This window comes from Typopeltis vanoorti, chromosome 3 (assembly GCF_054136105.1).
Source record: "Typopeltis vanoorti isolate ZY-2024b chromosome 3, IOZ_Tvanoo_1.0, whole genome shotgun sequence".
Taxonomy (NCBI): domain Eukaryota; kingdom Metazoa; phylum Arthropoda; class Arachnida; order Uropygi; family Thelyphonidae; genus Typopeltis; species Typopeltis vanoorti.
Window position 1 is genome coordinate 169,894,336 of NC_143551.1, and position 24,498 is coordinate 169,918,833.

Here is a 24,498-nt window from a genome sequence, read left to right on the forward strand (position 1 = left end):
GCATTCCGTTAAGACCAGTCGTAGATTGTATAGGTTGCCCAACTTAAAAATTTTGAGATTTTGTATCTAATTTACTCTCCTCTTCAACTAGAAGAACTGATACTTATATAAAAAATACTTTGGATTTCAAAAATAAAATTTCAGATCTTCATTTGGACGTTTCTGATGTCATGATCAGTTTAGATGTTGTTTCTTTATTTACAAATGTGCCTCTTTCGGAAAGTATTGAATTACTACAACAGGAATTTCCTTCAGACATTGTAAACTTATATTTGATTTTGTAATAAATTCTGGTTATTTTTCTTTTAAAAATAAGTTGTATCAACAAATTGAAGGAACAGCAATGGGTAATCTCTCTCTCCTGCTATCTCCAATTTCTTTATGGAACATTTTGAACAACGTATCTTTGACAATATTTCTCCCAAACCTACACATTGGTTCAGATATGTCGATGACATTTTTGCTGTATGGAATGGCTCTTCTGATGAACTTCAACAATTTCTCAATAAGTTAAACGCATTTCATCCTAGGATCAAGTTTACCCTAGAAGTAGAATCAAATAAGCAGTTAGCCTTTTTAGATCTTCTAATTCTTCGCCAACCAGATGGTAACCTACATTTCTCAGTTTATAGAAAGAAGACTCATACAGGCCATTATATCCATGCAGAATCTCATCACCATCCCAGTCAAAAGGCAGGAACTATTAAAACACTGGTTCATCGGGCCCACTCCTTTTGTTCTACAGACGATCTTTTACAGAAAGAAATACGATATATAACTTCTTCTTTTCTATCTAATGGCTATAAGAATTGCTTCATTAAAAGAACTTTGAGTAGATTTAATATGTCTCCCTCTTCAAACACAGAGGAAATAACGCGCATTACCATCCCTTATATACAAGGCATCAGTGAACGTATAGCAAAAATTTTAAAACCACTGAATATTTTTGTTGCCTTTCGACCGTTTAGAAAAATCTCCACCTTTCTCGCTTCTCCAAAGGACAAGCTTCCACATCTTAATCATCCAGGTGTCTACCAGATTCCGTACTCTTGTGGATTATGTTATTTCGGACAAACGGGAAGATCTGCCTCCATTCGGCTAGAAGAACACCAATCTTATATTGAATACTTTAAACCTGAAAAGTCTGGACTTGCAGAACATGCCATCTTCACTAGACACAGAGTTCTTCACAAAAGTCAGTTTCTCATGGAACGCCTTTATAAAGAAGCATGTGAAACTCTACTTCATTCTCCTAATTTAAACAGATCCGACGGCTTACGTCTATCCCCTTTATGGGAGATAGTACTTTACAAATCAGCTAATCTTTCCTAACTTTTTATTGTATTAAATTTTTTTTTTTTTAGGAAAGTTATTGACCTTTTTAGTTATCTTACACCAGCTACTTAGGTGGCGCTTTTTGGAATTGTCAGTTAGTGTTTAATTTTTGTGCCTAATTGTACTGAAGATGCCTGTGACACACAGGCGAAAATTATACTATTAAATAATATTTCTACGTGAGTTTTTCCGTTATTTATTATGTATAGTTAAATTTCTCATCATTGTCTTATTATATTTATATGAGTGAGTTGTGCAATTTTTTAATTAGGAATATACTGACCATTTGCTGCCTTACTTATGCTATAGTGGCACTTTTTTAAAAAATACTTATTTACATTTTAACTAGGTTCCACTGTCAACATGCTGAGATGCCCTAGATCAGTGTTTCTCAAAGTGTGGTACGTGTACTCCCAAGGGTACACGAAAGGTCTTTAGAGGTACATGGCAATTTTCGACTATGCATAATTAAAGGAGTCATTATTTTTTTCAACAAACAGTGCAACTGGAGAGAACCAGGATAAAATGGCACTAACTAATGAATAACATCCTCTCTCCAACAGAAACTGCTGTTGGACCAAGCAAAACCATATGTTGCCGGTGTAACATATGATTTTGCTTGACACCACCCCTGTCGTTAACGTGTTAAAACTAAGAAATATATAGTGAATGTGTTTCAGGTATTATGGAATTCAGAAAGGAATTAGCATTTCAACTCAACTTCTGAAATGCTAATTTGTCTTTGGTTTGCGCGATCTTTTGTTAATACCGCACCAATCATATACAGTTCTTCACTGCTCTATGTATCTCAAGTCTTGTAAATTACTGGTAATTTTTGCTTGAAATAATGGGAAAGAAGATAATGCTATTTGGGTAGATGAGTTTGACGATGCACACAAAGAAACTGTTCTCAATGCCAAAAGTAGTGATAGCGAGTAGGAGCTTCTTCGTAAGTCGCACCTTTTTCAGTTTTTTTCTGAAAACTTTAGTTTCCAAAAATTCCAGCACATATCTCACAACACGATTTTTTAGCTTTAATTTTGGGAAAAAAGTTAAGAGTTATATTCAAGTAAATACAGTATTTTTTTTAGCTTTCAAATTCTTACGTATGGATTGGTTAAAGATTGGATTTATAAAACTCCCAAAAGAGAGCAATATAGCAAATACAAGTAGCTGTAAGCAACAAGAAAATGTTGATATTGCATCTGGATCAAATGAAATTGATAATTGTGTCGTCTGACATCTCTAGAGAACCAAAATTTAAAAATAAATCATTTTTTTAGTTTACATGAACACATAAATTCAAATAAAATAGATATTTAATTTTAATTAATATTTTTAATTAATTTATTAATTTTAATTAATGAATTTATTTATTCATTAATTAATGAATTTATTTTTTTAATTAATTAATTAGGGGGTACTTGGTAATAATGAAAATTTAAGAAGGGTATGTGGATAGCTGAAGTTTGAGAAATACTGCCCTAGATAATAAGGCAAAAAAGTTTCATGAATTAAACTTATTTAATATGATTTTTTAACGATACTTGTGACATAATGATTAGAAATATATACACGTTTACACAAGAATAATGTTTAATTTGCCAAATATTTCGGTCTGAATATTACAAACCATCTTCAGTGGCTACATAAGAATAGTTTTAAAAACAAGGTGGACTACGAACAATTGATCATTCACACATAGAACGAGCTGCGTGATGTCATATCGCTAAGAGTAAACATTTTTAAAGTCATAATTAAAGATATTAATTCAAAAATTCATATAATAATCTTAAATAACATTAGACTAATATAGGAAATTTACAAAAAAATAAAATAAAATAAAAATAAAAAATTTAATGTGTTATCCTGATTAAACTTTCCCAAATTTTTGATATAGATATACAGTCATTATGATTCAAGTTAGGACATTGAAGTAAAGCCTCCACACTTTCTTTAAATAAATGTTCAAATTTGTAGCACCATCTGTGTAGGAGGAGAGTCTTGGACCAAAGGATGTTGTGGCTTGTTTCTAATCCATGCTGAGCTAATCCAGATTTCTCGGGTTTGTTGTGTTGAATTGATGACTGATGCTCTTGAATTTTTTTTCTATAGAATGTCCAGTTTGTCCAAAGTAAAAAAGATTACAATTACAAGGAACTTGATACACACCAGGTAGAGACAAGGTTGAGCGTTTATCTTTAAATGAAGGAAAATGGGTGGAGGTATATATAAGTGGCTGTTAAATCATATTTCTTCAGAATTCTTGAAATTGGTTCTGAAATCCCGGAAATGTAAGGAATTGGAACTCGCCTATCGAATCTTTGCTGTTCTGTGTTGGATTGTAAGAATCGAAAAGATATTGTGTGCTCTTTTCGGAGAAGCCATTTAGTTTCATGTGATGTTTGATAGTTGAAAGTTCTTTCTGTAATAAATGAGAAGTTGAACAGTAAGTTTTGGCTCGTCGGATTAAACATTTTATGATTCCTGTTTATTGACAAGGATGATGAGCAGATTCTTTGAGAATATAATGACCTGTGAAAGTTGGTTTTCTGTAAACTGTTGTTGTAAGAATACCTGAAGGTGAACGGATGAGAAGGACATCTAAAAATGATCACTTGTTGTCTTTTTCAATCTCCATGGTAAACTTTATATGCGGATGTAAGGAAATGATACTGCTTTAAAAGGAAGGTAAGGAGTCTCTGTTGTGAGGCCATACAGCAAAAATGTCATCTATATATCTAACCCAAAAGGATGGTTGAGGAATATAGATGTCTAAATAAAAGTTGGCAAGAGCGGGAGAGAGTGGGGTATATCAATTGTTCGTATTCCACCTTGTTTTTTAAAACTATTCCTATGATGGTTTGTAATATTCAGACCGAAATATTTGGCAAATTAAACATTATTCTTGTGTAAAAGTGTATATATTTCTAAACTTATTTAATAGCTGTAAATTTTTTTAGTTTCAGTCTTTAATTTCTTCAAATCAGCTGACAGACACCTGAAAAGCTGAATGAAGGCAGGCGAGGAAAGGAAGGTGAAGTATTTTACTAGTTCTATTAAGTTCTCCTGAAATAGAGAACTTATAGAACTAGTAAAATACTTCAGGTATTTAGGCACAATTTTTCGTGAAGATAGCAATTATAAAAATGGACAACAGAATAAGCAAATGCTGGTATGGTGAGGAGCAAACTGAGTAAATTTATATACAGTATGAGAAAAATTAATCAAAGCAGTATAAAGACAGCATTTAAACCAACTGTAAACTGAGAGATCCAAGAGGTATGAGAAAAATTACCAGTGAACAGATGATTTCAATGGAATCAACATACTTAAAATGAAGATATTTCATAGAACTTGAAATGCTATCCAGATTAATATCACCCTGTATGATTGTAATTTTTCTCGTATTTTTTTTTAACTTTATTATACTTTAAGGTACAAAAGTACCTTAGTAACATAGGTGGGCTAAGAATATGTTTTATTAAATTACTTTAAAAAGTTTTATACTGCTTTGTTTTTCATAATTCTGAAATGTGCTCTGCAAACCAAACACAGAATTCTGAAAAGCCATTTCAGACCACCAATAAACAGGTAAGTGTTCTCACACTGGGCAATAAAATTCATCTCTCACCTTGGGTCGAAAGGCTTGTGTTGGCAGTACATGTTAATTTAATTTTTACAGGTTGGTGGAGACAGAGAGCTGCGGAGTAGGTACCCTCCTTATGAGTCTTTGGACTCCCTGGAGGTGTTATATAATAATAATAATAATATTTCATTAACTTATTTGTTGATATTTTGCTGGTATTATATCCAGCATCTGCAGAGCACAAAAACAATTTGTCACTGGATATAATACCAGCGAAATATCAGCAAATAAGTTGTAAATATTAATTATTTTCTTATCATTCTGTGTTGTCATCAATACCATAAAAATAAATTAACATCATCTCTCACCTGAAGTCTAAATGGTGCCTAGAATTCAAAATTCAGGTATACGAGATCTTGAGAAAGTCCTCATATACCTGAGTTGGTAGTCAAGGAGTACCAACTAACACTTATAACATGCACATAAAGGCAACACAAGACTAAATGAAATGTGGATACAAGAAAAGAATCCTCACCAGTTGGGGAGTGGGGGACACCTTCTGTGGACATCTGTAGGAAGCCTCAGTTGTAAATTGGATCTTGAAGGATTAATGTTTCCCATATTTTGGGAAGTTTCTTGCATCTATATTTATTTAAATTAGCTGATTTCTGAGGGCAGCTGCAGATTCCAAAAACAGTCTTTCTTTTCTAAATGTGCTGTGAGAGCATAGCATTTTTTTTTTTAAATCTATGAGCAGTATCCAATGCATGACCGTAAAACCAGACCAACCATACTACGAGGCAATGAGAAAGATGAAAGGTGACCAAGCTGAGCCATCATGAAAAGCAAAAAACAGAACCAAAAGCATTATTATTACTTCATAATACTCCAGGACACCCTAGTAATGTTGATGAACTTAAAACCTGTATTCCCAATGAAATGGCTTTTCTTCCGCATTTTAAGCAACTCGTGGAGTAAACTGGTGGTGAAAAATAATCAATTCTTAGATAGTTTTGGAGAGGATACAACATTATGAATGCCACATATCAAAATAGCTCAGAATGAAGTGACTGAAATATGAATAAATGGAGTATGGAGGAAGAAAAGATATGGCCAGAAATATACAAAAACTCAGTTCAAGAAGAACCAATCATCTGTAACATTGTCTACTTTGTTAATAAAGGGGCAAGAGTTTTAGAAACAATGATCTTTGAGAAGTGGCAGAGTAAGGTGTTCAAAGTTAGAATCTATAGCCTCTTCTGAAGCTGACATACTTAGAGAACTTAGAAGTTCTGTTTTCTTAGAAGTACCACAACAATCACACAAATTATGGACAAATTCTTAGAAAAATAACCCATATTATGGGCACCTGAAGCTAGGTAGATTCCATAATATCTTACCATAGTTGGATAAATTTATTTGGAACAAAGTGAGACATCAGCCAAAACACCAAGGTTGCAGTACATGACACCTAAACCAATTTTTAACTTGTGGATTCAAGAGTTAGTTGGGTCAAACAAAGACTGAAGACCACATACATGAGAGTGCTGAGCTCTGAAGAAATTCATTGTAGTGAACAGATGGAATAAATGGTAGATTTTAAACATAACAAAAAACAAAGATATCAAAAAAAGAATCCTCAGGGGCTCACTTTAGTGAGTACGGGCATGGCAAACCCGAGGTACCTGATGCTGGACCATCATTACTTCATGTAATATACATCTGTTATATTATCTGTAGACTGGTCCCTCCTCTTCCTCCCTTGCTTCTTTCTTTCTTTCTTCTCTTCTTGCTCCTTCCTCCGAATGCTATTAAAGTATTCGAGGGAAATCTTTCCTATTTTGCTGTCATTTCGTTTTGTGCTAACAGGACATTATCAAACACTATAACATGATCAGGCCATCAAAAAATGTTCATACCACATCTTCCATCGCGCAGGTTACCAAGGGACGCGTTCGGGTTTTAGGCAGAGGGACCTGTTCGAAAAATATGTTACAGTCTCCCTTAGACACCACTCCTCAGAACTCTGCTAGAGAAAACTCCATCAATGGGCACACTACCCATTTTGGGAGGTGTTTAAGGGCAGCGCAAAGAAATGGTTCTGCAAAAGGTTGGAAATGACGGCACCAGACTATGGCTTTAGGCAACTGGAACATCTACTCTCTGACAGGGAAGGAGTTAGAACTGGTCGAGGAAGCTGAGCGCTACCGGCTAGACTTAGTTGGGCTTTCTTCGACCAAGAGGAGAGGCTCTGGAACTGTCGACTTGGATAAGGGGTGGAAGCTCTACTACTCTGGTGTGAGCCCGACGATGTCTGCTCAGGCAGGTGTGGAGATACACGTCCAAAGCTGTCAGACTGTGTTGCTGAGTGGATCCCATTGGGGGACAGGTATGCGTGTTAAGGCTTCAGATGAAAAACCATGATTTGGCTGTGGTGCAAGCCTATGCACCTAATCTGGAGTCAGAATACTCTGCCTTCCTAGAGGAAGTGGATGCTGCTTTTGACAGGGTGGTAGACATGGAATCAGTCCTGCTAATGGGCGACTTCAATGCACATGTTGGAACAGATGACCAGACATGGAGGGGGGTGTGGTTGGGAGGAACGGTGCCCCTGACCTTAATGTGAATGGGTTGAAATTATTGGACTTCTGCTGTACTAACAGTTTGTCCATAATGAATACCTTCTTCCAGCACCGAGAAGTACATAAGTATTCCTGGTACAGGGATACACTAGAACAAAGGTCTATGATTGACTACTTTATAGTCTCAGCAGACCTATTTTCCTCAGTGTTGGATGTTCGTGTGAGAAGAGGGACAGAACTGTCAACTGACCACCACCTTGTTGTGTGCACTCTACGGCTTCAGAAACCAGATGCTACCATCAACGCTGGTAGGCCTAAGCAGCTATACCACGTGAAATGGGAGGCATTGGAAAATGAGGCTGTGAAGAAGAATTTTGTAGATGACATTTCCTCCAGGTTCAAAGAGATTCCCAAGCATACTGCAGATGCTGAGGAGGAGCGGAAGCTGTTCAGAACAGCTGTCATTGCCTCTGCACTCTCATGCTTTTGCAGAAAGCGGCTCGGCGTGGCAACAGGCAGTGAGAAAAGGACACCTTAGTGGAACCAAGAAGTCAAAAAACTGTCTGGGCAAAAAAGGAGTCCTACCTAACATGGCTTAGGGTCAGGTCACCTGAGATGCATTTGCGGTATGGTGAGGCACAAAAAGCTGCTGCTGAGGCAGTAAAGACAGCAAAGCAGAACTTGGGAATCCTTTGGAGAAAGATCAGACTCATCCTATGCAAATGCAAACAAAGTATTCTGGCAGACCATCCACCACCTTCGAGGGAGAAAATCATGCACAGCAAGGGCAATTAAGGCCTCTGATGGTGCACTTTTAACAACCGAAAAGGATATCCTCCACAGATGGAGGGAATACGTTGAGAGCCTTCTTAACCCGTGTGGCCCAGCAGTTGTGGACATCCAAGAAATGCAGATCAGGGCAATGACTAGTCTCACAGCAGAAGAGGTCCATTTAGCAATAAAATCGCTAAAATCGGGCAAGGCTGCTGGCAATGATGAAATTCGGCCCGAAATGCTAAAAGCCTTAAATCGAGACAGCGTTCTCTGGCTGACTCGAGTGTGTCAGGCTGCTTGGATATCTGGGTGAGCACCAAAGCAAATGGCAGACAGGCATAATAATACCAGTCTTCAAGAAGGGAGACCTGAAGGATTGCAGTAACTATCGTGGCATCTCTCTCTCTCTCTCTCTCTGCTCAGCCTGCCTGGGAAAGTGTATACTAAGTGCTTGAAAAGATGGTGCAGGAGCATAGTTGAGTCAAAATTCCAGGAAGAACAATGTGACTTTCGTCCTGGTAGAAGCACAACTGACCAAATTTTCACTTTAAGGCAAGTCTTTGAGAAATCTTGGGAATATGCCAAGAATGTCTACACGTTTTGTGGATTTGGACAAGGCATATGACCGGGTTCATCGGGATAAGCTTTGGCAAGTAGTACGGGAGTATGGAGTGGATGGCCATCTATTAGCTGCCATCAAGTCCCTGTATGAATGCCCAGAGTTTTGTGTCAGGGTAAACAGCACAAAGTCTGAACCTTTCACAGTCACCGTTGGCCTCTGCCAAGGGTGGAGTTTTATGGATTGGATTGATAGGCACAGCCGAGGCAGTGAGTGTGTCAGAATTGGAAGATGTAGCATTGGACGTCTGCTTTTTGCAGATGGCCTAGTTCTGCCTAGCTCTTCCACAGATGACCTCCAGCGGACCCTGGATAGGTTTGTAGCTGTTTGTGTAGACGCCGGAATGAAGATCAGCGTGGCCAAAACTGAAACATTTGTGGTCTCAAGACAACCATCCCAGTACACTCTACATGTAAGTGGAGTCCCAACGAGGACTCCACTTACACTGCATATGGAGAAGTTTAAATACCTTGGGTCCATATTCACGAATGATGGAAAATGGGACGTAGAGATACTCGAATTGGCTTAGCAAGCTCGATATTGCAGGAGCTTGGCAGTTCGGTAGTATCGAAGCGGGAGTTAAGCCAGAAGGCAAAGCTGGCTGTCTTCAATACAGTCTATGTCCCCATCCTCACCTATGGTCATGAGAGTTGAGTAATGACCGAAAGAATGCAGACACGAATCCACGTGGCTGAAATGAGGTTCCTTCGAGGGGTTGCGGGGCTGACAAAACTCGACAGAGTCAGAAGCTCTGCAATTCGGGAAACCCTCAATATTCAACCGCTGCTTCTCCGTGTTGAGAGATCACAGTTACGTTGGTACGGGCACCTGGTCAGAATGCCACAAGAGAGGCTCCCTCAGCAGGCCTTCTTTGTCAAGCCTCCCACCCTCTGGCTCCCACCCTATGGGATACTTATGATCCACGTGGAAGGCCAAGGACTCGCTGGATAGATAATATCCAAAACCTTGGGTGGACACGTTTGGGAATCCCACCAGAACACCTGAGCTTGGTGGCAGAGGATCATGACCATTGGAAGTTCCTCTTGCAGCTGTTGCCCCCACAACCCAATTAGGAAAGGTGGGCCTTGAAGATGTATGTATGTATATCACAAAAAGAACAAATCATTGTTAATATTCAAGAATGTGAGGAGAGTTAAATTAAGATGGTGTGGTCACTTGAGCAGAATAGGAGATGAAAGATTAATGAAACAAATGTTTGAAGTAAAAATATCAAGAAAAGAAATGTAATCTATTTCCAAGAAACACTGGGAAAGAGATAAGTTGTGTATTCAAAAGCACTGTAGGAAGTTGAAACAATAGAGCTGATCAGTGTGCAAAAGCAAGTTCTCTAGGTTTCACAATTTTTTATTACTCATTGATATTACAAATGTTATTCAATACAGAATATCAATGGCAGCTTATCACTGACTCGACAAACAGACCATCATCTCTTGGAGACACTAGGAGATATGATGAAAAATGTGCTACTGGTGACTTATCAAAGAGTATAAGGATATTTAAATTCAAATTTCATCTGAGTAAGACATGATCAGAACATAGAATGTTAGATCATTATATCAAAGTAGCCTACTCAAGATACTGCAATAGAAACTTGCATGCTGTGAATTGTCCATCACTGCATATGTAAGAAAATGGTAGCAAGAATCTGGAAAACAAACTCTGGATGAAAGAAATTTTTCTTTACTTTGTACTCCTAGAGGACAAAAAGAGACTGATGCCCTGATTCAAAAGAATATCAAGCACTATCATAGACTTTAAACCTGAGAATACTGCACTTGAACCAGCCTGGGTAGTGGACCTTCCCATAATGTACAGCACTATACTTGTCCAAAGGGTGTTTCGCATTATGGGATACTAAGGCAATCGATGTTAAGCTATTAGCATCAATATAAGTTGCCCAGTTGTGAAGATACTTCATGCACAAACTTCATCGTTTGCACATTGGATAAAGGATTAAACCAAGAATATAATTTCTTGTCATCTTTAATTTGCCCAAGAAAGAATTGCTAATTGTGAAATGGACTGGAGTGCAAAAACTGAAACAGGAAGAAATTTTATCTCTTGTGAAAGAGGAGAAACAAATCAACAAATCATAGGGGTAGGCAAATGATAGCATTTGTTTGCAGTAACAATCTCACCATAACCATTTCTCACATAAATAGTCACAAAAATGGACATGGATCTCCCTAGGTAGAACTACTACTACTTAAACTAAATATTAAACACCTGTACAACCTCAGGAAGAACTCCTAGGCTGATATTGGAAGTGAACATAATTTAGTCATAGTTACACATAAGTTTAAATCAGGAATAGGTCCACAAATAACAACTTTAACATTACACAACTCAAAACACATATCACTAAAGAACTGTTTAAAACAAACACTGCTTCCCTTCTTTTCAAAATTCCTGATGATTCTCTTAATCCTGATGCCTCTTAACAAAAGTTATCACAGACAGCAGTTGAAAATATTCTATGAAGGGAGTGCTATATCAATAAACCTTGAATTACCCAAGAAATACTAGAGCTCTGTGATCAGCACAGAAGATAAAGACTAATTGAGACCAAGTGACAATCCAAAGAAAGCAAAGAAATTGAGAGATAGTCTTCAAAAAGAATAACTATACAGATGCATACCAAATAATTAAGAAATCAGAAACGTTTTGCTCGTAAAAGTGCATTATTAATGATAAGGGTAGAAATTGCGATGAAAAATATACTGAAAAAATGGTATGAATATTCGGGTAAACTATTCAAATATAGATGATATCTTAAATCAACTAAATTAATTTGAATTACTCCAATGATAACAGAATGGTGGTGATTATTTTCATAGAAAAAGCAGAAAATTATTGTAAAAAAAAAAAAAAAAGCAGAAATTGGCAAAGTTCCATCAGAAGTGCCAAAAGAAAGGGGAAAAAACCTTTTGTTAGTGCACTTCACAAAATTTGCCAGCAGGTACAGATATCTAGTCACAAGATTGGCCCACAGTTATTCCCATCTGAAAAGTGCATTAATTTTAAAACAATTAGCCTTATCAGCCATTCAAGCAAAATATCTTGACATCTTACTCTCACAAATTGAAGAAAAAGAAATGGAATCAAATTTCTCAGACTTTCAGGCTGCATTTTGGAAGAAAAAGGGTAAGGTGTATAACAAAATGCATATTTACACCACATATCATTGGAGAGGAATACATTTTATTGATTAAAGATCATAAAACTGATCTTGATAATACATTTAACAGTAGGCAGGCATACATCCACATATAAATATGAATGTGGTAATTCATGGAGTTTGCATAGTTGCCAAACCATACAGATTCAAGTCTCCTGGCAGAATACTGATTCAGAAAGCTAGGTGAAAAGGCTAAATCCTAGGTGGTTGGAGTAAAGTTTTCAATTACATCAATTTTATAAATAACAGGAAAGACTGAATGGAAGAGTTATAAAGGAATTTTCCCTAATAAGTATTCCCTAATAATTTCCCTAATAAGAACACATAGTTAAAAAAAAAGAAATTGTCAAAGACTAGGTTTCAGAGAAGTAATCAAGAAATCATCTGAATACAGTAAGAATCACTATTTAAAAATTTTAGTGTCTTGAAAAAGCCATACAATAATAAAGGACTACATAAAAAATATAGCTTTAAATTAAATTGTAACCAGCAGTTTGAAATGAAGGAGGTATAACAAGATAGTCTGATATTAAATCACTGTTTCAACAAAAACTAAATGCATATCAGTAATATTATAAAGGTATTAATATATCCATATAATTTTAATGGACTATGGACCTGCAACTTGGAAACCTAAATTTATGGCTTATATGACCATACATTTGAAAACATGGCATATTAATTTCAGTTTTTTAATGTGTGATTAAGTTACTTTTAAATAAATTTTAAATTCTTAAATAAATCCTCGAATCTTCAAGTCTTTGGTTAAATTATATCATTGTAGCGGCAAATCTGATAAGAGACAACAGCAATAACCATGATAAAAACTAAAAAAATAAGCAAGAAAACAACAGTAAACAGCTTTGTTTTCAATAAGGAACCTACTGAATGTTGCATGATTTAATTATCTGAGCACAAGATATCTTAAAAAGAACTTAACATGCTGTGCTCAACTACTTGTCATGGTCGATTCCATCAAACTTAATGAATATCATGATTGGGGTGGGGGTGGGGGGGAAATAGTCCTTTTTTAGATAGTATCTGTATGTCTGTAAAATAATGTATTCTCTGGCAAGTTTGCAGGATGTAAAACATGCCCTCTATATAAAACAGACCAACTCATCTTCAACTGAAAAGCTGTCGTGATGGTTTGTGTGTGTGTGTATGTGTGAGAGAGAGTTCTAGGATTAGAAACATGGTGTTTCCACCCAAGGTATTATTGATGATACATAGATTATTCAAAGAAAAACCAAGATATAGAAATGATACTGTTAGGACTAGCTTAGAAGACAAGAACTAGAACTAGGTTAAACAGGATACTTAAATAATAAACCCGTTTCAAATAAAAATCTTTTAAAAAATCCTAACTGTGTTGAACTAATGTAGCATCTAGTTTGGATGGGACTGTAATTTGGCTGAGGAAACCAAAAAATGAGGTCAGTCTAACATCCCTGTTAAATGTAATTTTTTACTCGACACTTTTTTGCGAGTGAAAAATACAAAAGTTCAGGAAGAAAACTGCTTCCTCTCTATATGAAACTAGCTAATTCATCTTCATAATGGAAGTGCTCTTAGAGGTGCTTTGCATTCTATATACAATTCAAACCTGTCCCCCCCCCTGGTTTCTGGGAGTAAAAATCCTAAACACTCATGCCATAGATTAACTTTGGAGCCAATTGGAGAAAGGCGTAGAAAAAGTTTCTCTAGTTAGTAACTAAAATCAAACTTCATTTCTTCAAACTATGTACTATGGATCAAACACCATTTCCACAGGGCTACACAGACCTTGCGAAGGTGTTTTTCTAGAGTAAATATATTTTGAAAATAATATATTCTATCTCTGGTGAAAAGAAAAGGTCTAATTAGGTTGACAAATGAAATGATATACTGAATCACTTACCAGCATATGCACATATATCAACCATAGTCATGGCCATGCTTCTAAATGGTTCTGCTATAACTTCTAAGGCTGCAATTATAGCTTCTGCACCTTCCTGTTTCCCTGAAATGGATATGCATCATCTCTTATTACTTATTCTCCTTATGAAAGAAAAGGATTGGTTTTTCAAAACTACCTCATTATTAATCTGCAGTTAAAGACAGAATTCATGTTAATGATTTAACCACAACACATGTACTTTCTAGAATAAATTACTACATGAATCTACTAAGTAAAAAATTGTAAAAGCAAAAGAGACACTTACTGTTTAAAAAATAATGAGTGTTAATGATTATCACTATGAGAAATTAGCAAAGATACTAGTCCAGACTTCACAAAAAAAATAACTGAAAAATCATGATTTTATGCACACTGCAAAACATTGCATTGCAAATTTACATCAATCTTAAGTAGAATAAGGTTGAAAGAACTGTTTTTATTTTAATTCCATTATAAATCATCATGAATTCATCGATTTTAAAATAGTATCAAAATGGTGATTTGGATAATGAGACATTTGTTCATGTGTTCCAATATGAGATTCCACTAAGGAAGAAGTGGAGATATGTTTCTAGTCAGAGAAAGCAGCTAACAAAAAGGTGGAGTTCATCCTTGTTGGAGATCTAAATAGAAGAATAGAAAATGACAGAAATTTCCAGAAAAATTTGGAGAAAAGAGCAAAGCACATTAAACAGATCCGTATCTGAAGGATTTCTGTACAGAACATGGAGTAGACAATGCACCATGTTTCCATGTGAATCTTTATGTACATCTTTACGGTGAAAAATTCACAGAGAGAGAGAGAGTTTTTGACAGTGATGATGTCTTCATATTCATTAATTTTAAGGACAAAAATAAATATGCTGAAAAGCCAAAAGTCATAAAAAGAATGAAAGACTGCAACATTCAGTGGTGACCTGTAGACTCAAAGATTTATTACCATTATTGGAAAAAAATGAAAGTGAAAGAATTAGAAAAAAAAAAAGAACCTGACATTATTTTTTTTTTTTTTCCCAGATTCATCAGAAAAGAATATGAAGAAAGCATTTATATTCAGCCTGAATGGCATGTAGTGAAGTTTATGCCAGGATAGCAAAATAAAGTTCATGGTGGACTGAAGAAGTAATCCTGGAAAAGAAGAAAACAGATCTAAATGTAATAATTTAGCAAGTATACCAAGAGAATACAGAGTAAGATATAAGAAAGATAAGCTATGCACAAAACCTGCTAAACACCATAAAAGGTGAACAAAAAGTTCATGAGGTTATTTAAAAAAAAAAAGGAGGAAAGCATACTGTAAAAGAGATGATAAATATTACATAAAAATTGAAGATAAAATATGGAAGCAAAAATGTTACATGAAAAAAAAAGCAATTACACAATGGCAATCAAGAGGAATGCAATCAGAAGTATATACGGACATTCCTCGACACACACACACAAATGGACTGTTCTGCAATATGAAAGTTGAAATTTACGTGTCAAATCCATATGCAAAAAATAAACATAATACAACGCAGAAATATTAAATAGGTAAAAAAATTATAAACATCCTGTATTAAATACATAGAATATACATACATTTTACACCATATCCAGTTGGATAATCTTTGAACTAAACACACCAAAATATTTTACAATTTGAACATTTGAAGGCCAGGAAAATTTTTAAAATGTGCAAACCAACCAACATACTTGTTTGCTTGCAACAAACAACTATGTTGCTTCAGGATATTTTCTCTTAACCACCTTCCCGGCCATTATGGATCAAATACGCATCCTCATATGCTTTGTATCCATCATATATTTCAATATAATATCAATGGTATTACAATTTTAATATGCACTTCGCATCCATAATAACCTTGACGTCTATAGACGTCTTGGCCAGTAGCATGGTTAAGGCCCTCAAATATGCTTCTTGCTTTAGCTTATATTGTCACAAGACTCAAAAGGAATATGTTTCTGGATCTGGTCTTCTATCCATATCGTAAGCAATTTTTTTTGTTAGTGCAGCTTCACTTTTTTTTTAATGGTTGTTTTTATGCTGGCTATTCCTTTAACATGTTCTTTTATATGTAAGGTATCCTTTACTATGGTTATTTACTGTCGATATCACAAGACCAAGTTCACATGCCATACCTGATACGCTTTGCCCACTTTCATATTTCATTATTATCTGTAATGTCATCTCTAGATTGATTGCAGTATGTTTGCAAGATAGTTCATGTTTTGATTCAAGAAAACATTTACCATCAGCCATTGTGAATATTATTATTTAGGGGATGGGGGAGGTCTACCTCTGTGTGTGTGTGTGTGTGTGTGTGTGTGTGTGTGTGTGTGTGTGTGTGTGTGTGTGTGTGTGTGTGAGAGAGAGAGAGGTCAAAAAGCTGCTTTAACCTACTAAGCTTGTTAAAATTACCTGTCCTGTAGTTCCACACATACTTCCCCCACTTCTTAATTGAAAATTTCACATTTGGCAACCTCTTAAGTCAAAGATCATGATTACTCTTGCCTGGAGACAATGTGGCTACCTTGGTTATGGATAGATCTTCTGATATTATGACCAGAGCCAAAATTCTCAAAATTTCTCATAGCTAATTGGCCAATGGATGTCTCCCACATCTTTCCTTCTCTGCATCTCCTGGCCTATAACAGCAACCAACTGTATGCTCTTTCCTAGTGGTCGCTATCTCAAATCAGATAGCCTCAAATTAACTACCTTCCAAGTCTGTCTTCCAGATGGCCTCTACTTTTAGGTGCAATTCCTGCCTAAATCAGTAGTACTCTTCTTCAACCTATTCTACCCTCCCTAAAAATACCATATATCTCACATTCTATACCAATAACCACATCATGTGTTGTCAACCAAGTTTCATTAATACCTATGACTTTTTGGCAAGGCTGTACAAACCAATGCCAAAACCTGAAGTATTCTACTTAGGCCCATACTACCTTATACTGACTATTCCATTCAGTTCTATCACTAGAAAGACTTTATTTATTTTTTATAATCACATTCAATGGGTGGGCAGAGCTAATATACAAGGTGTGGCTATTAAATAGTGAGACTGGTTGCAAAAATGTGGTTTATTATTACAATTGTACAATTTAATTGTTATTCCCTTCAACATACTCCCTTCCTCTATTTGCACACTGTTGTATACGAATTTTCCATTGTTGGAAGAAGTGATGCAAGTCATCAGGTGTTATCTGATTCAGTAGTGCTGCTGTTTTCTCCTTTACCTCATCCACTGACTGAAAATGGGTGCCCTTCAATGCAGATTTCAAATTTTGAAAAAAGGTAAAAGTCGCATGGAGCTAAGTCCAGAAACAAAGAGACAATCGATACACTGGAAAACTCCGTCACCAAGAATGGGGGGGGGGGGGCAAGAATGAGCAAGTCAAAACTGAAGGCAATGCTGGTCGTTTATCTTTTTATATCGATGGCATGGTAATGATTGAAAGGATACCAGAGGGTCAGAGAGTTAACCAACATTATTACCCTGAGGTTCTGGCCAAGCTGAGAGAACAAGTGAAGAAGAAGAGACCCGATCTGTGGAAGAACAAAGCCTGGATTCTCCATCAGGACAACGTCCTAGCCCACAGAGCACTGTCTGTAAAGCAGTATCTGGCTGATTAGAAGATTCCAGTGTTGGACCATCCACCTTACTTGCTGGACTTAGCTCCATGTGAGTGACTTTTACCTTTTTCAAAATTTGAAATCTGCATTGAAGGGCACCCATTTTCAGTCAGTGGATGAAGTAAAGGAGAAAACAGCAGCGCTACTGAAACAGATAACACCTGGTAACTTGCAGCACTGTTTCCAACAATGGAAAATTTGCATACAACGGCGTATAGATAGAGGAGGGAAGTATGCTGAAGAGGATAACAATTAAGTTGTATAATTGTAATAATAAACCACATTTTTGCAACCAGTACTTGGTATTTAATAGCCACACACACTCATAAAGCTGTATGGGCATTTAAACAAAATGGGAGAATAAAGATTAGCAAAACAGGCATGCAACAGGTGTGAAATAAAACTATGAAGGAAAGGTTTTAAAAATGAAGGTGTGCAACAGGAAATTCGCAATGTAAACTCAATCATGTAGTACTGTCCTGATATCCCATATACTCATTTAAGGTACATATCAAGCACTTATGAACTGACAATTATTGGAGGCATCACTTAAGGATCATTATCTAGATAACTGACAGGGTATCATCATACAGCCTTTTAATGAATGCAGAGAACTGACTGTGGGTCTTGACCTAATGTTCACTCCTTACCGTCTTGTGATGCATATTTGGATAGCGAATGAAAGAGAACGAGCTGGCAATTTAGCCAACCAAACAGTATTTATACTGGTCTAAACCAAAACTGTTATACTTACAAAGTAATGTCAAGGAAAGGAGTAGCTACAGTATTCAATGTTACACATAAGAATTATCTTCCTGAATGATGGCAGGCAAACATTAAAACAGGGAAGAGAACAATGAGCTAATTTTAGCTAATGTTCACACAGAAGATTCTATTAAGAAAGAAGTCTAATTTTTTTTTAAGGTAGTAGACATAAAGGAAAACTTGATCCTTGTTGGAGAACAGGATATGAATACAATACGTATAGAAATGTTTGGAGAAAAGTTTGAAGAAAGGAGCAAACCTAATAATAATGATAAATAAATGAGATTTCTATTCAGGACATGGACTAGTCATTATTGGTATGCTGATCCAACACAAATATGCATGAAAAGAAACAAAAGAAATAAGAAAAGTCTCGTTGACTGTTATTGTCATCATCATCAAATTCCTGCCATGTACCTTCAAGGGGAGTAGAGGATAGGATAGTAATACATGAAAATTTTACATCATTACTAACTTCCTGTCTACAATTTTCCTCCAAATCAGTCTGCAACTTGTCAAGACTCCAACATTATCAGATCTTATATTTTCATCATCTAAGGCACTTCGAACAGTATCAATACGCCTATATCTTGGTTTTCCACTGGATCATTTTCCTGCCAACCTGGCAGAGAATACTTGTTTTGCTAATCTTTCCTTGCACATTCTGTTTAAGTGAGCATACCACCTGAGATTAGCTCTGCTAATGCATTCCTGGATGCTGACAATGTCAAGTTCTTTCCTAATATCCTCGTTTTTAATATGATATTGCAATTAATGCCTGTTCACACCTCTAATTTTTCTCAGGACTGTCATATCTGTGGTTTCCAATCTTTCGTCAAGTGTTTTATTTCTGACCCAGCTCTCAGATCCATAAGATAAAACTGGTTTGAACACTGTCTTGTATACAGCTAATTTAGTGTTCCGACTAATTTCTCTCTTATTCCATATGAATTTATTCAATTGTCTTCCTACCATACCAGCCTTGTTGATTCTATTGTCTATTTCCATTTTTAATTTACCATCTTCACTAAAAATCATGCCTAAGTAGCTGAAGTTTTACTTGTTTCACAGGTTCTCCGTTCACAACACAGTTGACATTTTCAACGACTCTGCCTATTTTCATTGTCTTTGTCATTTTATTGCTGACCATCTAATGCAACAGATATTCAATTTATTCAGGGAATCTTGCAGACTTGTAGCTGATTTATTTATAAGTACAACATTATCTGCATAAAGCAAAGAGCATACATTAACATCTCAAATTCTGATATCGTGTTTAGTACCACCTTCCTTCATAATGTGATCCATATAGATAATGAATAACAGAGGGGATAATGCACATCCTTATCTCACACCAGATTTAACATTACACCATCTTCCTGTACTTCCTTCAATTCTAACTGCTGACTTACAACTCAAATAAAGACTAAGTATTGCTTGATATAATGCCCCATTGACACCATATAACTGCAGCGTATTGAATAGCTTCTCTCTTGGCAACTTGTCATATGCCTTTTCCAGATCGACAAAACTTAAATTCAGATCTGTTATATTCCCATGGTTTCTCAACTATTTGTCATAAAGTGAAGACCTGATCCTGACAGCCTCTATTTGGCCTGAATCCAGCTTGTTCTTCACCAAGCTTTTCTTCCACAATTCTTCTCAACCAGTTCTCGAATATACTTGCATAAATCTTACCAGGAACACTCAGTAGGGAAATACCTACTGTAATAACATCTGTAATTCTCACATTCAGTTTTATTTCCATTTTTATATATGAGTACTATGAGAGCTCTACTCCAATCATCGGGAATTCATCCCTCTGTCCAGGCTTTCTGAACTATGCAGTGCAGCCACTGTAAGACTTTTATACCATCATACTTCAGCATTTCTGGTCGAATATGACATATACTTCTGCTGCCTTTCCACATTTCAGGCTTTTGATGGCTTTTTCTACTTCAATGGGTATGTATTCCCGACTGTATGCCTGTTGAGTGTTTTTTACCAGTATTTTTTTTTTTTTTTTTTTGTTTGTTTGGCCCATACACAGGAGGTTGGGTTGTTGGTCAACCTATAGTACATTAGTACCGTGTATGGGTGATCACTACTTGTTTTATTTAGCAATTTTTCAAAGTAATTACTCCATGCTTCAAGGATATCTTTTTCTCCCATTTTCATGTCATCTTTACCATCTCTAACTCCTTTTACAGCACTCTTTTTCCATTTCTAAGCTTCTTCAACAATCTCCAGAATATTTTGCCACCTGCTTGATATTTATTTTCTATGTTCTCCAAAGTCCTCCCATGACTTTTGTTCAGCTTTCTTACATTTGTCTCTGTATTCTCTAAGAGCACAAGCTGACTTATATGCCAGGAACTTTTGATATGCTTTTTTCTTTTCCTTCACTGCCTCTTTAATTTCCTTTGTCCACCATGGAGTCCTGATGTTTCTATCCTTGCACCCAACCTCACCATATGCCTCTTTAGCTGAATCAATCAGGGTTTTCTTCAAGGCTTGCCACTGAATCTCCAAGGTTTGGAGATTCAATGGCAATTTTTTCTTTAATAATCTTTGTGTATTTTAGTCTACAGTTCACATCTGAGAGCTCTACAGTTCACATCTGAGAGCTGCTCAACTTTTATTTCCTTTAAAACTTTCTTATTATATGTTATTCTTTTTAATATGAAATTCAATTTTATCCTGCTCAAGACTAAATAGTGCTCACTTAAAATTTCAAATCCTCTGTACACCCTGGTGTCCTGCACCAGGGTGAAAACATCACTATCAACAATAACATATTCTTATTCCTTGCCACTTCTCTCCATGTGAAAGTATACACATTTTTATGTTGGAACATGGTGTTAGTAATAACCAGTCAATGTCCTGAGGAGAAATCCAACAGTTATTTGCCATTATTATCAGCTTTGCTCTTTTCTCCAAATTTTCCCAAAATATTTTTGTATGTCAAACAATCCTTTCCTACTCTGCTATTTAGATAGCCAACTAGGACCAACTTTTCCTTTTTTTCATTGTGTCAGTTGCTTTCTCTAAAGCCTCAAAAAATTCCTCCACTTCTACCTTAGTAGACCTTTTGTGGGACCATAAGCACAAATAAGTCTCATTGTCCAGTTCCCCATTCTCATATTTGCCCACATCACTGTACTTGAGACTGCCTGCCATTTAAAAAGATTAGCCTCATATTTTGTGTTGAATACTATGGCTACTCCTTCTTTTCCTTGATTGTCATTGCCTGAATATAACATTTTGTATTTATTGCTCAGAAAGAACTCAGTAGTTTTTGTCTTTTTTTGTTTCAGTCACCCCTATTATGTCGATCTGGTACTTATCTAATTCCTCAGCTAGCTCCATTTCTTTGCCATTCAAGCTTCTTATGTTGATAGTACCGATCTTTAACTCTGGTGATGTTGAGTTGGCGTGTGTTTTCAGATTTGTTCCAGTAGATGACTTTTCACTGCTTGACCTGGTTCTGTGGCGAAAACAATGTTGGCCCTTGTTTAAACTGGGCGACGTGCCAGCAGCCGGCATTAAATTTTGTCATGTTGTACCATCATTTTGTATTTTGGTTTAAGCCAATAAGAATAATTTGGTCGGCTAAATCCCAAATTGTCAGCCCATCCTCATTTGTTCAGTATCCAGGTAGATACCCAACAGGGTGCACCACAAGAAGGTGAGGACTGGACATTAGGTCAGAAGCCCTTGTCGGTTCTCTGCATTCTTTTAAAGGCTATGTGGAGGTCTCCTCTCAGTTATACAGCTTTGACCCTTAAGCACCCTTATTGTTAACTATTGTTAATAATGGTATCATCACTCTGGTTCAGGACACGAGAGACCTTAAACAGGAAGTGATCACTATTTACTTTTCAGTAGAATGAAATTGAATATTTTTTTTATCCCATGGTATTATTACACCAGATCATAGAGGTCAAATTCATGTATTTTATACAGCACCTTTCTGGGTTGTTATAAAGTTCACATCTGGAAATATTCATACAATTTAGTAAATGCACTGGAGATGCTTCCTCGATGTTACAGATTTTGCAGATGGGCAAAACTTTTATGCCATTGCTAAATTTGATTGGTCTTGTGTGGCTGGTCTCGTGGTGAGGGATCATGGTAGTGGCACAGTGATTAAACTTGGATTTGATGGTAGCTCCTGGTTTTTCTGCTGAATACCAGTGGTGAGTCATGTCCTAGAGAATTATTCTTTTTTTGTTTTCTTTTTGAGAGGTTTTAAAAAGATTGACATCTGTGGTATCACTTGATGTCGCAGCCATTCAGAATCCTTATGTAGTTTGTTTATGTTTTTTTGCTATGTCTCTGAGTATTTCTTGATGGTTAGTGTAGCAGTTCTTAATAGCTTGAAGGGCTGCTAAGGAATCTGTGAGAAATATAAATTTCTTTGGGTTTTGTTTATCGAAATGTTGCAGTGCTGTGTTAATGGCTATTAGTTCTGCATGGTATGAGTCGCATCCAATGTTGTTGCATAAATACTGTTAGTTGTTTTTAGTTCTATATTTTGACAGTCATAGATGAGTACACCACTTCCAGAATTGCCATTTGGATTTTGGGAGCCATCTATGTAGATCTTTATTGAGTCAGGTCCATATTCCGTTTTTTTTTGAAAGAGCTAATGATCTCACAATTTCAGGGTTTTCTAGGCTTTTTTCCTCATGTTTCCCTATTTCCAAATAAATAACTATATTTTTCCTGTCTTGATTTGGAGGAAATGCTGGATGGCTATTTTATTTGGACAATCCAAGGGAATTTTATTTTCCATGATTTCATGCATTGTTGAGATTTTCTTTATTCTGTTTGTTGGTTGCCAATTTTTAAAAAGTTCACTTGTTCTATGATGTGAAAAGTTTGGCTCTTTTTTTCTACAAATTTAGTAAGATTTTCTTGCCGCCTAATTTTTAAAGGAACAAGGTTGGATTTGAATTCTGCTATTTTTCCAGGAATTGTATTCCTTAGTCCATATATGATTCCAGCTGCATTTTTCTGAATTTTTATAAGCTTGCCTAAACTGGTTTGTGATGTTTGCATCCAGATAGGTGAAGCATATTCCATTATGGGTCGGATAATAGAGGTGTGTGTGTGTGTGTGTGTGAGAGAGAGACTTTTAAGGTTTTAGCATCGGCTCCCCTCTCTTAACCTGAGATACTTTTCATAATATTTAGTCTTCTTTTTGCTCTGACTGCAACATTGTTTGAGGTTTTCATTAAATGTAATTAGTTGATTGTTTAGCTTAATCTTTGGTCTCCACTTTCTGAGGTGGTTATTAATGGTAAATACACAAATTTCTGATTTAGTAGGGTTAATTTTGATTTTTTTGATTTTCACAGTATGTAAATAAACTTTCAATGGCTTTGTTTAAGTGACCTGCTGTTTCTAGGTTGTTGTGAGTTGAGAATAGGACCAGATCATCAGCAAACATAGCTATCTTTGTTTCTTTATTTATATTTTTATCTAAGTCGTTTAAGTAGATGGAAAAAAAAGGAGTGGGCTCAAAATGCTGTCTTGAGGGAGTCCCTGTCTTATTTTCACTTTCTTGGAAAAGGTATTATTTATTCTAACTCGAATTGTTCTATTTCTTAGAAAATCATAAATCCAGTTTAGAACTTTCCCTTCTATTCCAATATGACAAAGTTTGGAAAAGAGTTTCTGCCTCCACATCTTGTCAAAGGCATTGCTAAAATCTATAAAAGCTGCAATGGTGGATTTGGTAGGTTTGGTCTGGAAGTTATCTTGAATTATCTGGATTAAGTAGAAAAGTTGATCAGTCATGAGTGATTTCTTCTAAAGGCAGCCTGAAAATGTGGTAGTATACTATTTTTGTTTAGATAGTAATTCAAACATCCGAGTATCATTTTTTACATCATTTGCCTGGAATTGAAGTCAGTGAAATTAGTCTATAACTTCCTGGTTGGTCTTGTGGTTTGTTAGGCTTTAAGATTGGTATGATCTCCAGTCTTTGGGAGCTTTTCCTTGTTTTAGGCTATTGTTGTATAGGCGAAGTAGCCAATCTAGGGCTA

The 24,498-nt window shown here is 36.0% G+C and overlaps 1 protein-coding gene across 1 annotated transcript in view; it reads right to left on the minus strand.

Annotated features, from left to right (window-relative positions):
* The window catches only part of Rpn1 (regulatory particle non-ATPase 1), a 243,607-nt gene that overhangs the window by 69,326 nt on the left and 149,783 nt on the right, over nt 1–24,498 (minus strand). Inside the window, exon 14 of the mRNA XM_090416189.1 lies at nt 13,999–14,100. Within this exon, the coding sequence (XP_090272315.1) occupies nt 13,999–14,100 (102 nt within the window). The remainder of the gene's footprint in view (nt 1–13,998; nt 14,101–24,498) is intronic.